This window comes from Drosophila kikkawai, chromosome 3L, assembly GCF_030179895.1.
Source record: "Drosophila kikkawai strain 14028-0561.14 chromosome 3L, DkikHiC1v2, whole genome shotgun sequence".
Classification (NCBI taxonomy): domain Eukaryota; kingdom Metazoa; phylum Arthropoda; class Insecta; order Diptera; family Drosophilidae; genus Drosophila; species Drosophila kikkawai.
The window spans coordinates 26,892,576-26,907,548 of record NC_091730.1 but is presented as its reverse complement, the minus strand read 5'-3'; the positions used below and the strand labels follow the sequence as shown (position 1 = coordinate 26,907,548).

General features: G+C 37.9%; 2 protein-coding genes across 4 annotated transcripts; one reads left to right on the top strand and one right to left on the bottom strand.

Moving 5' to 3' along the window:
- The first annotated feature begins 734 nt into the window (after positions 1-734).
- On the top strand, positions 735-11,369 carry LOC108079036 (RUN domain-containing protein 1). Of its 3 annotated transcripts, none has more exons than XM_070285566.1 (2): positions 735-1,283; positions 7,236-7,291. In XM_070285566.1, exons 1-2 carry the CDS (start codon positions 965-967, stop codon positions 7,274-7,276), a joined length of 360 nt encoding a protein of 119 aa, XP_070141667.1. In that variant the 5' UTR covers positions 735-964; the 3' UTR covers positions 7,277-7,291. The 3 variants fall into 3 exon arrangements, with proteins under 3 accessions (XP_070141667.1, XP_070141668.1, XP_017028706.1); XM_070285567.1 differs by lacking the exon at positions 7,236-7,291 and adding an exon at positions 11,242-11,369 and having other exon boundaries at positions 742-1,283; XM_017173217.3 differs by lacking the exon at positions 7,236-7,291 and having other exon boundaries at positions 851-1,688.
- On the bottom strand, positions 5,558-12,450 carry Mes2 (Mesoderm-expressed 2). Its single transcript, XM_017173355.3, has 3 exons — positions 12,061-12,450; positions 11,216-11,516; positions 5,558-7,081 (listed from the first exon to the last, which is right to left on the bottom strand). Exons 1-3 carry the CDS (start codon positions 12,224-12,226, stop codon positions 6,202-6,204), a joined length of 1,347 nt encoding a protein of 448 aa, XP_017028844.1. The 5' UTR covers positions 12,227-12,450; the 3' UTR covers positions 5,558-6,201.
- Between the last annotated feature and the right edge of the window lie 2,523 nt (positions 12,451-14,973).

Sequence of the window (14,973 nt, the reverse complement as noted above, 5' to 3'; positions counted from 1 at the left end):
TATTCTAAGTTTAACCGCCACAGAACCGTGAGCATGTAGTTGTCGGCTCTGGGCAGCTTCAGAAGTTATAGACTACTTTAGCCAGAAAAAGGTGAAAATAATGGACACCTGGCAGGTAGCGATTTACCTGTACAAGCCAACACAAAACAAAAATTTTTTAAATGTGGATAAGAGTTAATGAATGAAACTGTCATTTAAAAAAAAAAAATCATGACCATTGGTTATGTAGTTTTTGTGTAATTATACCTGCAAGTCGACTAATTTACCTATTTTTTGTTGTATGACGCATACACGGAAAACAATTTCGAGTTTGAATGCTCATATCTTCCACAAAAAAAATCTGAAAATTTTTTTGGTTACAGATTTGGAGTCCCTGGGAAATACTCTGTCGAATTTGTGTGGCTTAAAACGATGTTGCGATTATGAATTTATGAATTTTCCTATTTTTCCAACGGCTTTTGTTCGAGAGGCGCTACTGGCTAGATCGACTCGGTTGTTGATGATCAAGAATATATATGTATGATTTATAAGGTCGAAAATTACTCCTTACTGTGTTGCAAACTTGAAAAGTAGGTATACAAATCGGATAAACATATGTATGCTTGTTTGAATTCCCATTAGCTTTAATATTTAACAAAATAATGTGAAGTTTTCAGAACTTACTAAATAATATAACAGTATTATATAAAAATTGTCCAGATCATGATACAATTATAAAAAGTAGTCTTTTCGCCTTTCAAATCGTTCGGGTTGAGGGGATTATTTTGACAACTCTTTTTTTTTCGGCAAAACTACTTTTTATAATTGTATTATGATCTGGACAATTTTAATATAATACTGTTATTTTATTTAGTAAGTTCTGAAAACTTCACATTTACTTTTAAGTCTCTTAAAATTACATTTTGTCGTTTCGAAATTCAAATCACTTTCAGTAACTTCAAGCTAAATTTAATTTCTATTGAAGATGAATACTACACATAAAAATGGAGCCGAAAAAACATCGAATATCGACGGCGGTTTGTCAAGGAATATGCGACTATACACCGAACTTGACTCGAATGGCCAACTAGTCAGCCGGGAGCTGACCGCTTACGAGTGCCAGCTCGAAGATGACGTGGAGCATCTGCAAGAGGCACTTTTCACGATATCTTCGCAGTATGCTAAGATTCAGTTTCGCTTGCGCCAGATATCGTCGGCAACGACCTGCGAAAAGAATTATTTGCTCAAAGAGCTGGAGGACATGGCGACCCAGGGAGTTGATGGGCGTAACTGCATGCCAGCGGGTGAGCTTCCCAGTCTGCGTTGTGACTCAACCAGTTTAGGCAACGTTCGCGTCAAACAGCAAAAGATAATCAGTCAGCTTCGAGATCGTCTAGAAGACCTGGCCGATGCCACAGGAGCTTGTTTTCAGGCGGATACTACTGAAAGGTCCAATGCGTACACAAAAAAGATTATTCCCTTTGGCATAATTGAACAGGAAAATGTGAAAAATATGCCGAAGGAGAAGCCAAAAGTACGCTATCTCTCAGAGATCTGGTCGGGTAATTCGGATATTGAGAGTTTGAATTCAAAATGGAAGTATACTTGCAGGGGTAGTCCCAAGAGAGGAAAAAAGCTAGAGAGGAGTGATAAAGACAGCACGAACTAAGCTCCCGTGCAACCCATTACCATTCATAAGGACTTAATAATGACGACCATTTACTGACCCTGCGTAAACAAACTATAACAGATGTAAACCAATTCCATCCGAAATTACAGCCACAGACATTTAGCTGCTTACTTCAAAATATTAACAGTGCTGGTAAGATCAGATATATGTACCTATACATATATGATGGTATGGAACCACACCCTAGCCGCAAACCATACATAGATTTAATGTGCAATTGTTATCAAATTAAAAAAAAAGTGTTTGATGGGCACTAATTATTTTGTCATCATTAGGATACTTAATTTGTTGAGATTATAATATTTAAATTGTTTAATTAATCCATAAGGCCAAATAGTTAAATAAACGGCAATATCGTCTCTAACTTTGAAATAATTGTTTATATTCAATGTATTCATAAACGATATTTGTGGAGCATAGTAGAATACGTGTAGAAAAGCTATATACCAACTGACAGTAGCGTCTCTAGAACAAACTCCGTTGCAAAATCAAATGTTTACATTCCCAGCTTTACATTTTCTCTACATTTACCGATCGATTCTATGGCAGCTATTTGATATAGTTGTCCGATTTTCATACAATTTATACCAAAATTCTGAAATATTAAACTAAGCTTATATTTGATGAAAATACGTTGGAAAACAACGAAGTTATATTTTTTTTCTATTAATTTCTTGATTGTTTCTATGGATCTATAAGATATAGTCGCCCGATTTTCATAAAATTTTAACCGAATAATAATATAAAATCGCTATATCTCAAAAATGATGCAAAAATGTTAAAAAACAGCCAAATTATAATTTTTTTCTAAAATTGTATCGATCATTTATATGGCAGCTATATGATATAGTCGTCCGATCCGGCCCGTTCAGACAGTGAGAGTATATAGAAGACTATATGCAAAGTTTCATTCAGATAGCTTTAAAACTGAGAGACTAGTTTGCGTAGAAACGGACAGACGGACATGGCTAGATCGACTCGGCTATTGATGCTGATCGAGAATATATACATATACTTTATAGGGTCGGAAACGTCTCCTTCACTGCGTTGCAAACTTCTGACTGAAATTATAATACCCTGCAAGGGTATAAAAACTAAAATACTCTTGCAACAGGAGCAATTGTCTCGTCATAATCTATAAGATACTCTTGTGTAAATCCTCGAGCTACTAATCTAGTCTTATATCTGGTTTTTTCCATTTACTTCCCCATTTCCAATCTACAATGTTCTTTATTCCCTTGCATGGTATTACAATTTTAATCAGAAGTTTGCAACGCAGTGAAGGAGTCATTTTCGACCCCATAAAGTATATTTTAGATCATCATCAAAAGCAAAGTCAGTCTAGCCATGTCCGTCCTTTGTCGTTTCTGTGAATACAAGTCCCTCAGTTTAGAAACTATCTGGAACAACTGCAGACAGTTTTCTGACTACTCTCATTAGTATATGAATCGGAACGGGTCGGATCGGACGACTAAATCATATACATAGCTGCCATAGAAAAATTATTAAAAAAAAATTATAGCTTCGCTGTTTTCCAAGATATTTTCATCTACGTATTTTGTATTGCTTAAGAATTTTGGTTTTAATTTTATCAAAATTAGCTGAGAGACTAGTTTGCGAAGGAACGGATGGACTCGGCTTTTGATACTTTATAGGGTCGGAAACGTCTCCTTTACTGCGTTGCAATCTTTAGATTTAAAATATAATACCCTGAAAGGTACAAAATTTTTAATTACGCTCCTTAAGCAATATAAATTAAAGTGATACATGTTTAAAGTCTTTTAATTTTAGCATCTTGGTAGACCTTTTCTGGTATTGTCTTTTTTCTTTCTTTAAACTTAGCGCTTTCACAAAATAAGTAAAATAAGTTAAAGAATTCAAGATAAATAAAGATTCAATCTGTTTCAACGTTCTCTCTCCTGTTGGCCTCCATTCGCTAAGTCTATGGGCCGTGGTCATTGAACCCTATTTTAGGCCATATCCCAGTCAGCATCCCTTAAGGACCAGGTTAACAATGCATTAATGAACCTTTTTGTTCAAAAACCAGTTTTGTCCGTGGCGGAGTTTTGCAATTTTCGGCGATGCTGGCAATTTTTTCCGTTCCTAGGGGTTTTATGGTCCCAATAACTTATCCCATAATAAGGGTTGTTCAGGAGTTGTAAACAAGCATGCGTGGTTGTATGAACCTATATGTACGTATGTATGTCTGCTTTGTTGAATCTAGCGATCCAGTTTCATTTATAAGCACACATCACATTTAGTTCCCTACAACTTAGCCATCTTTCTTTATATACTCAGTACGTATGGACCTTGCGCCGCATAACTCAAGTCGTATGAAGTATAAATTATAAAGTAAATTCTTGCTCAGTAGAGTCGATTTAGCCGTGTCCGTTTGTCTGTAACAAACAATAGAACTCGTGGTAAAGATGAGCACCCAGAGGGCGGCGCGCCCATGAAAATGTAGCAAATCATATATGTATTGTGATTTTAAAGCGGAGTACCAAGATAAAGTGTCAAACGACAACTCAATCATCATCAGGCTTCGCGACTTAGTAATATTCAGCACCAAAACCGTTGCGATTTAAATAACTTGTGTAAAACCTTAGAATTGAATGGCATCATACTGTCAAACTAAATCCCTACTTAGCATTAGCAGAGAATATAATAATTTGACTTTAATAATATTAAGACAAACAATTTTAATATCAATTTACATTACATTTTTCTATACATATAATATTGACTGTTTTACATTCGCAGCTTTACACTTTTCCCTACATCTATTGGTCGTTCCTATGGCAGCTATATGATATAGTCACGACTTTCATAAAATGATAAACCTAAATTCTAAAATTATGAAAAATGGCAATATCTATATCTATATTTTCAAACACAAGAAAGCAATATATACATATATTACCCTGGAAGGGCATAAAAATTCAAACCTAAATTTTGATATTTTATAAATAAACAAGAAAGAAAGCTGAATACCCTTGCAGTTTGCTATTGGATTATTAAGAAAAATTAATGGAAAAGAAGAAAACAGTTTGCAATTGGATCATTAAGAATAGATCCATTCTGGTTAAATTTAAAAAAAATTAAAAAAATTTAAGGCTATATAAAGGTTGTATTTTTATACATAGCACATAATAATTTAATTTTGATGTTTATATTATAAATTTCAATGCTGAAAACACGCACAAAACAGAGTTTGATAACACTTATACTTAATATGTTTACAGTTTGGCAGTTACAGTTTTACATTTTTTCTACATCTACCGATCGATTCTATGGCAGCTATTTGAAATAGTTGTCCGATTTTCAAAAAATTTATACCAAAATTCTGAAATAATAAAAAAAGATCATATCTCAGAGTAGATAAAAATACCTTGATAATTATAATATTAATTTTTTTATATTAAATCGTTCCTATGACAGCTATAAAAATAGTCGTTTGATTTTCATAAAATTAAAACCGAACTTCTAAAATAATAAAAAATGGCCAGTTCTCAAAAATGACAGAAATATGTTGAAAAAAAGCCAAGTTCAATTTTTTTTTCTAAAAATTTATCGATCATTTGTATGGCAGCTATATGATATAGTCGTCCGATCCGACATATATTGCAGTGAGAGTATTCAGAAGACTATATGAAAAGGTTCATTTACATAGCTTAAAGACTGAGGGACTAGATTGCGTAGGAACGGACAGACGGACATGGGTAGATCGACTCGGCTGTTGAAGCTGATCAAGAATATATATACTTTATAGGGTCGGAAAGGTCTCCTTCACTGCTTTGCAAACATCTGACTGAAATTATAATACCCTGCAAGGGTATAAAAGGTATAAACATTTTAATCAGTTCATTTGAGGCAGATTAAAAACATATCTAACCAGTTTTTGTAGTTTATTTCAAATTGAATTTAATTTAGCCGTTTTTTTTTTTCAAAAAGTACGGCCGTTTATATCGATTATTATACATTTTCATAACGGATTTTAAACGCCGTTTTACATTTCAATATAAAACTAACCACAAAAAATCTTTTTCCTTTATTCGAAACAATTTGTATTGGTTTAGTTCTTAAATCTAATAAGATCCTCGAGATGATCAGCATACATAGTGTGTTCGTTGTAAAAGTATAGTTCATGTGATGAGGCGTTTAGCCATTAATGTATGACTGATCTACGGTTGATCGACCTAAAACGAAATTAACATTTACCTCGTAGTATACTTAATCTCTTACATTTTCTAATTATATTTGTTGTCTTTTCTTAAAGTATAAGTTCTTTGTTGTAAATGAGAGCAGAGGAATTTTTTATATTGATTTAACCATTTTTATAGTTGCTTCTTTGATGTTTTTGGTATGGCACTGATTTGGTATTGGCAAGTAGGTTTACACATATTATATGGCAAGGGTTATGGTAGAAAATTGTCCACAATTTTTTGCTTTGAGCAGCTGCATCAAGGATGATGCGCCTTTCTTGGCTGTTAAAACTACACCCAGAGCATTCGGCCAACTTTTCGACGGGCTCCTTACTTGGCAGCCCCCTCGCACTGTTGCATTTGCACGAGCAACAGGAGGATACGGTTCATTAGGTTGTCCGCCTCTGAATCCTCCATGCTGTTCAGTTTTGCCGAGATGAATCCGCAGAACTTGGAGTTGAGGACCTCGCGTACAGTTTGCGGTGGTGGCAGATCCAACCCTTCTGGGACAGCAGAGCTCTGCTGTTGGCGTAAGTGTCTGTGTTGCTGCAACATTTGATCCTCGTAGTCGTCCCCATCGGCTATAGCATCAGCATCTCCGTCCTCCAGGCCGTCCTGGTCGCCGTTGCGACGCCGCTTGCAAGATAGGCCCACCTCGTCGACGGCATTGGTACCCACCGGCGAGTTAGAATCAAGAATGAGGGGATAGGGAAAGTCAGCGTCTATAGCGTCCAGTTCCTCCACTGCGTCAGATCCGTGGCCGGCGTCCTCATCCCCGCTGCGCAGTGAGCTGGCATCCATGTCCTCATAATTACGCTGATGGCGTTGGTGCTCGTTACGTGTCGAGCTGACCCGGCTGTCGTTGGGCGCCTGGTGCTGATGGGCGGGAAGCGGCAAAGTGGGTGGTATGCCGCTTCCTCCACCAGAGCTACTGGCACTGCTGCTGCTGCCGGCGCCGCCCCCCGCCGAGAGATCCAGCTCTGGCTTCACGTAATAATCGCAGTAGTAGTCGTCGCCGCTCACATTCAGCGATGAGCACTTAGAGAGATTGAGCGCTGCAGCTGACTCGGTAAAGGACGATGAGACCTTCAGGCCCGTTGATTTTCCGGTTGCTCCCACGACGCATTGGGTGTTATTATTAATATTGTTATTATTATTATGCAATTGAGCGTACGCGCTCAAGCTGAGATCGGTGGCATGCGCAGCTCCCCTGAAATGATCAAAATTAATATACATTATTTTGAGTTACTTATGTAATACTCATAATTATTTGTTTTCGTTTCTTAACGTGTCAAAAACTAGTTAAATATTTTATTATTTTATTATTGTTTTATAACTATTTTATTTTATAAATTTCGTTCTAGGTGCCGTTGTCACTATTATCTTATATCGTTTTAGTTTGTGACAATCTCAAAAAAAATCTCGACCTAATGTTTTTGGTCGAGTTCGCTTGACTGTGAAATACCCGATACCAAAAAGATTGTATGTGGGCGGCTGATATTTATAATACCCTTTTACCCAACGGTATACATATATGGTATAATTATATTTCTGAAAGCTTAGGAGTTTTGACACCTTAATGCTCTGTAAAAAATAAATTAATAGATTATAAAGCTATTTTTAGAAAGTCGAAGTTTACATTCCATTGAACTTTAAACTAGCCGTTGCTATAAAAGCCATACCATATACGATATTCGACCGATATTACTTTAAATTTTGGATTCACAAAGCTATTGGAGTTTTTATTTACTATTTTTTTCATTTATCTAAAAATTTGTAGTCTCTTTTTTGTGTACAATGTGTTTTAACTTGGGAAACAGCAGTAAGGAATTTCAACGGTTTTCCCATATATACAGTTGCACGTTGAAGCGGGATAAGTCTTCTTTACCGCGTTGCTGAACATCTAAATAAAAACATTTTACCCTCTACAAACGTATAACTCGTTTATTCACAAAACTAAGATCGAAAGTCCAAGCAAAGGTAAATGTAGCGATTAGACGTTTTGGAAAATGTTTTGATCTCAAATTATTCACACACCACTCCTTATAAAACGTGTTCAAACAAAAACCAAAGGCAAGTTAGACAGAATGCAAGAAGAGCATAAAAAGAATTTTAATTTCCCTGGTTCGGGACCCGTTTCCTGTCCCTTCGTCTCAAGTTTCAAGAGCATTTCCCAGACAATGCAGCTGCCTATCCCCGAACACGACTGAACGTTGCTATTCTTGGCCTTCCCCATCTGTGTTAAAAGGGAGTTCGCCAAATGACGCAGCTTGGCCCATTTGACTTGGCTATCATCCCTCCCGCTAGCGACGAAGCCGTCGCAGGTAGTTGACAACTGGGAAATTCGAAAGCCGATACTCTTCTCTCTCAGGACTAATCACATTCAAATGCATTTTCACATGATCCACAATCGGGAATGTATCTGCTTGTTTGCGGCTCCTGAGGTCCCTTAATTGGTTTGGTTTCTTTTTGGTTTTGAGTCGCTGGGCTTATCAATATTTGTTTCCGCTAAGGCTTAGCTCTGAAGCCATTTTCCTAGTCTGCGGCTGTGTATTTGATATACATATGCTTATCGAAATGGTGATTTTGTTTGTGGCCAAACCTACATAACAAGATCATGATTTGGGACAAAAGACGAATATTTACTGATTCAATAAACAACAAGAAAGAACCTAACTTCGGGTGGCCAAAGATTTAATACCCTTGCAGTTTGCAATTGTATCCAGGGGCCGAAATTGAAATCGATCATAACAAAGTCCAAAAGGCTTTAATCTTAAATAGGGAAAAAGTTATTTGCAACTTTTTATGATAACAAATGTGCATACTGAATTTAATATTTAAAAAAACTAAATATATACTCAAACGAAAGGTATTAAAATTAGATTAATTATATATGCCAATCTTTTAAATTATATCTTTATAGTTACATATATGTTAATTTTTACTTTTTCATAACTCTTATTTGCGATCCCTGGTTTGCACAAAACATTTTTAGTTGGCTTAAAATATGGGATTTCGTTATTGTGAGTAATTATTTATTGATAGGCTTGACTCTTACATGCATACATATGTATGTATGTATTCGGTAGGACCCTGAGCTCCAACATGCCACTGCTCTTGGTGACGCATTGGTGGAATTAGTCCGAAGCGATGATTTTTGGGCGTGGTGCTGGACTTGGCCAGTGAATGGTAAGGGGTGTTCGGGAATAAGGGGTGCGCAACAATTTCATCAATTTCGCAGCTCATTTGCTTATTAAATCATAAGCGTGACACAGACCAGCTCAGCATACATTCACACACACCCATGGGCTCTCTTTCGTGTGTGTGCCTGTGTGGGTACCAGATCGAGAGAGGAGCAAAACGATGAATGGTGAGGGGAGACCCAAAACGGCTGCAAAGGCAGAGGCGCAAGCAGCGACGGAGCAACCCCTTAGCCCAGACTGATGAAGCTAGCTAATGGTCGTAATCATATTTTTAACCCCGTCTGAAGCCGAGCCAAGCGCTACGTTCAATTGCTCAGGCAGACACATTCTCCCCTATCCCTCTCACAATGTCTTGCACTCACTCAATTCGCTCCCGCTCTCTGTTCTAAACTTGGTCCACTCGCAAGTCGCGGTCCGTATTCTTTGCTGATTGTCATTTTGTAGTGCTCTCATTAATTTATCGCTCTCTCGCCGCCTCGCCCTTCTCCGTCAGAACGCCTGCGTTCGCAGCTTCCCTCAATTTTGTTTTTGGTTCAAGTGGCGATGATGCCGCACCGCTGTATAATATTCGCCGCTTGGCGAGATCTGTTTTATGGCTATGGCTATGGCAATGGCTCCGGCTACGGCTCAAGCGCTGTCCGAATGGCCGGGCCCGTTGCGATGTCTGTTATCAGCTCGAAATAATAAAAATTTAAATATATACGTACACACACACACCAGCAGGCATGTGTCGGGGCCGTCGACTGCTTGTTGCCCATGTGGGTACAGTCAATTGAAAGGAAATGGCCTTATTTCATATAAATATGTACATAAAGTACAACACACTCATACATAGGCGCAGAGAGCGGGTACGGCTCCATATGAGCCAGAACATTGGTCGGGGGCAGACTCTCGACTCAGACCATTTGCGGGTCTCGAGCGCGGTCATTCCTTTGTTCGCATTGGTTTTTTCCACATTACCGCTTTCCAGTGTCCATATGCCCTTGTGCGTTGTTTTTGTAGTTGTTTTTCTCTGGGCAGATGTTTTTCTCAGACAACAGGGCTGAGATTTGTTAGAGTTCCTGCGCATTTATGCAAATCGACAGGGCCAAGAGGGACTTGATATCCGCCGCAGCTCACAGGAAGCAATCTCCGACCACATAAAATATATATATTCTTGATCAACTTCATTAGGCGGCGATTTAACCATGTCAATCTGTCCGTAAGAAACATCAGATTTCAGAGACTAAGAGCAAGGGCTGCAAAATTGGATGACAGCATTCTTATATATCCTTTACACGCGGATCTTGTTTATTTCGCACACAGAAATATGCATGTAATAAATATATTTGATCTGACGATTGCACTGCAATATTACTAACCACCGTAATTTTTTGCACCCTGGTTTCAAACTGTGCCAAATCCAAAATAAACTTGTGTACGTTTTTCTTTTTCATTTTTAGTTAAATAAAATTTGAGCTTAGATCGCTTTAAGGAATTTGTGTTTTAACTTTATGCGAAAAGCCTCTCAATCCCTAAGATGATAAGATTCTTCGACATACTCATTAAAAATCTAAAGAAAATTGAGCTGCACTGGTGCTGAATACAGAAAACATTTTATGTAAACAACAAGAACTTCTACCGAATTCTGCACAACAACAGGAAGATATGTCAAAAGCTAAAATTACTGTCTTCAATTCCATGCACAAAGCCCCAGAAAGAGCCCAAAAGGCTATTTATTAATCATAACATTCATTGAGCTGCACTTTGACCGTCACTTATGACTCGATCGATGGTTGCTTATCGAACGCAATGTAATATTAGTAGCAAATGTTTCCCTGACATGAATAACCCATGGGAGTAGTGTGTACGGTAACTTTAATAAAAAAAGCTTGATTTCGAAGTACAATTCTTTGTGTACACCTTCGAAGCAAGCTACATGGACGATATGTAAACAAATTTTCTTGCCTGGCCTCTACCCTTTTTTGTAAAATCTAAGTTAATTGGTTTGCAAATGAGGTATTTTTTTAGAAGCACATTTGCTCGATTTCTAAAATAATCGAATGAGAGAAACTGTTCTTTTCTAATTCGTAAAATAAGTATTTAAATGAGGATAAGTAAAAAAAAAATTATAATAAATTTCATGCGATCGTTGTACTCACTTTCTCTCCCTGATGACATCCCGTAGGAAATCCATGGCTTCGTAGAGGCTCCACTTGGGCTTAAACCCGTTGCCCATCAGCTTTACATGGGCCAGCTCCCTGCGGTAGGACTCGCGAAGGGACTTAAAGGCCCGTGCTACGCGGCGGCCGGGGGCGTTGAACTCGCGTCCAATATGCTCCCAGGCGCGGCTTTTCTCCTCCTCGGCACCCTTGAAATTTGGCAGGCGGGAGTCCCAGAGGATTGGATTATCGTGGACCATCTGGATGAGCTTCAGCTTGTCGGAGGCGTTGCGGCGCACCACTGTAAAACAGATATGCAACAAAAATATTCTTCTGTCATAACTTTCACATAATCCATATTATTGTATTTATATTATAAAGAAGTTTTACGTAGAATTTTCTCCAATAATTATCGAAGAAAATCCAACAATAAGTGTAAATAATAGCAATTTTTTGGAAGCAAAAAATATATACGATACGTGTTTATCCAATCTGAAATTTTTTTGTTTTACGAATATAATACAAATTCTAAAAACAAAATATTTTTCGTACCGCTATTTAAATTTAATTAAACAAATTTAAAGTGTATAAAATGTTGACTGGAATTTCTAATAAAAGTTGTGCAAAGATTAATATTTGCAATGAAAAAATTCATCGAAATTTTGTAGTATTCATAAATATTTTAAAACAAAAATATCAAAATGGTTCTGGTCGACTTTTTATAATTGTAAAAGTAATATAGGAACTTCAGTCTATGGATCTTATTTAATTTCATTATTGGCATGAGACTGTGGAATGAATACTGCCTTTTCCTATGGGGTTGAAAACTATAAATAAGTGCGTACGTTTCTTGATCTTCTGAGAGGGCAGGGCGGCGCTGGATAGCAAAGGATGGCACTCGCCCCGTGGCTTCATGTCTAGCGCGATGGCCGCAGCGGCTGCACTCATGTCCTGAAGCGAGTGGGTGGCGGTAGGCGAGGAAACGGCAGCGGCGGCGCTCACGGGGGCCATCAGGATGCGCTGGAGGTGCTGGGCTCCGATGTCACTGCACTGCACTATCGACCGTTATGCCTTCACTCTTGCTTTCTTTCTGGGGATCACGGGGTGACGAAACGTCTGAAAACGGGGCTGCTACCCTCTCACGACCAGGTTTAAACAGCAACTAAAAACCAAAACCAAAAAATAACAACCACCGCCACAAGCAGAGCGACGCTGCGACAACGACACTGCCGGCTGCGCTGTTGGGATCAAGCCCGCATTTCAGAGCCAGAAAATCACGCGCACTCGACATGAGAGCCAGCTCGGTCCTCTCCGCGCTCTCTCACCCTCTCTGGCTGTTGACTTGCCTAGCCAGCAGTGTTCCCGTTATCTGCGCCGGCGTCGCTGCTCCACTGAACCGATATCTGCAAGTCGGGCCCAGACGTCGACGTTGTTCCAGGCCTGGTCGCAGGCGTTCTCTTTATTCCATTCCAGAGAGACGTTCTCTCGCTCGCGCTCGAATGGAAAAACGGCGTTTAATTGCAATCACAAACCACGGAAAGTAAAAGCGAGCGAAAAGCAGCTCCAACGCTAATACACACATTTGCCCACATACACACACGCACACACTCACACGCACGGAACACAAGAAAGAACAAAACAAGAAAATGAGTGTAATACAAAAATCCGTTGACGCGTTCTTCTATGGTTTTCAGTAGCCGATGCATTCGTGTTCACAAATCCATATGTATTTATGTACATATGTATGTATATAGCTCATGTATAAATTTGTTCGCCCTTGTCACCTACCGTGCACTTTTGGCTTATTGGTTGGTTGCCAAGTTTAGAATTATATACATACATATGTACATACATACGTAGCTATATATATATGTATGTACAAATGTATGTACATACATAGACATATATTTACATTATACATATGTACAACACATGAATGTACATTTGTAGGTTTAAGCCAGCTGTATGTAAAATCCGATTCATTATCACGTTTCCAATTAATAAATTCAAGAGTTTTAGTTCTTATCTGATTTAAATTGACCGATCGCTCGTATGGCAGCTTTATGATTTTACCCCTTCATACATATGTTTGTATGTATGTATGTATGTATGTATATACATATGTATGTGTGCACTTATGTATGTATATATGGATCTGAGATATCCTTTCTATTGCAGGTAGTTAATACAGCTGTGTTCACGGAAATAGCAGTGCGACAGAGGAACAACTTCAAAACGTTTTTTTGTACATATTCCTTTTTGCAAGCTGATCTATTGCACATTGTTTTTGTAAAAAGGAACATAAAAATAAAAATCGAGAAAAAATTCCGTTAGATTTGCTCTATTTTTATGTTTTATTGATATTTTTCACATATGCAGCTCGTTTTGGCCGATCACTGAAATAGCAGTTTTTAATTTTCTTTCGCAAAAAGTGCCGAAATTTCTTTTAATTTTGTAAAAAATGACTTTAATTAAGGTCGTTATTATAGTTTATACTATAATACACCTTTACAACGCAAAAAAAATTATTTTAGTGGGCGCAGGACCTCACTGCTCCATGATAGAAAGGTATCAGATTACTTAGCCTAGAAAGAAGAGCAAAACATGTAAAGAGTCTCTAAATCTTTCAAATTGTTCTTTTAAAATAGTTTATAAGTCATAAAATATGAACCGAACCCAAAAAAAACCGAGGTACGATTCGCAAAACCACAATTATACAGGCTTTACGCGTACTTCGCTTCAGCAAAGCTCGTCCTTTTGCATCCTCTAGGGATATATGAGCGGGAATTGGCATGGGAATCAGTCATGGGACCATTCGCCGGGGACTTATTGAATAAATTTTAGATTCGCGAAGTCCATGGAAAATGTTACTGCTTGGTTAAAGGCATATCAAGGCCAGCTCCGAGTTCGCCAATAGCCACTTGAACTGCCACTATTCAAATGGCGTAATATCCTTTGGACAAATGACTCCAAACTGGTTTTATTTGGTGGAATAGGACAAGACAATATGTCCGTCGACCTCCAAATACATAGTACCCCCCAAACCATACGCTGAAGACAGTAAAACACGGTGGCCTAAAAATCATGGTTTGGGTATACTTTTCATACAACGTTTTATGTCCCGTATATATAATCGGTGGGATCAAAAACCATTATGTTTATGTCTAAATATTAAAAACTGTCTTGCAGCCGTATCCTGAGGAAAATATTCCATTAATTTGCGCATTTCAGCAGTACAGTGACCCTAATCATACCATCAAGGTGGCCAAGGAGTGGGTTCTTAATGGAAAAGTGGATGCAATGCCATGGCCTGCACAATCCCCGGATATAAATTCGATCGAAAACTTATGGGGGACATCAAGGGCTACGTATTAGAGAAGTTTCCGACTTCTAAGCCGCATCTTTGGCGATTTGTGCAGGAGGAATGAGACCATAATCCCCTCAAGCGTTGCTAAGACTTGGTGGACTTCTTGCCACCAAGGTATGAGGTTATGATAGCTTCTAAAGGCTATTTAACAAAATATTAGATCATAGTCAATTAGAATTTAAGAAGAAATAGGTTTCTTATACGATATTTTTAAATTTATGAAGAATTTTAGTTTTTCACTGCTATTTCAATGATCGGCATAATATAGACCTTTTTTGTTGTTATTAGCTATATCTTCTAAAGGGTTTATGTTACCTAAATTAAATGATTGTGGTATTGTTAATAATTAAATATACTAAGCTTTTATGAAAAAAAAATTTATGAAAATAGT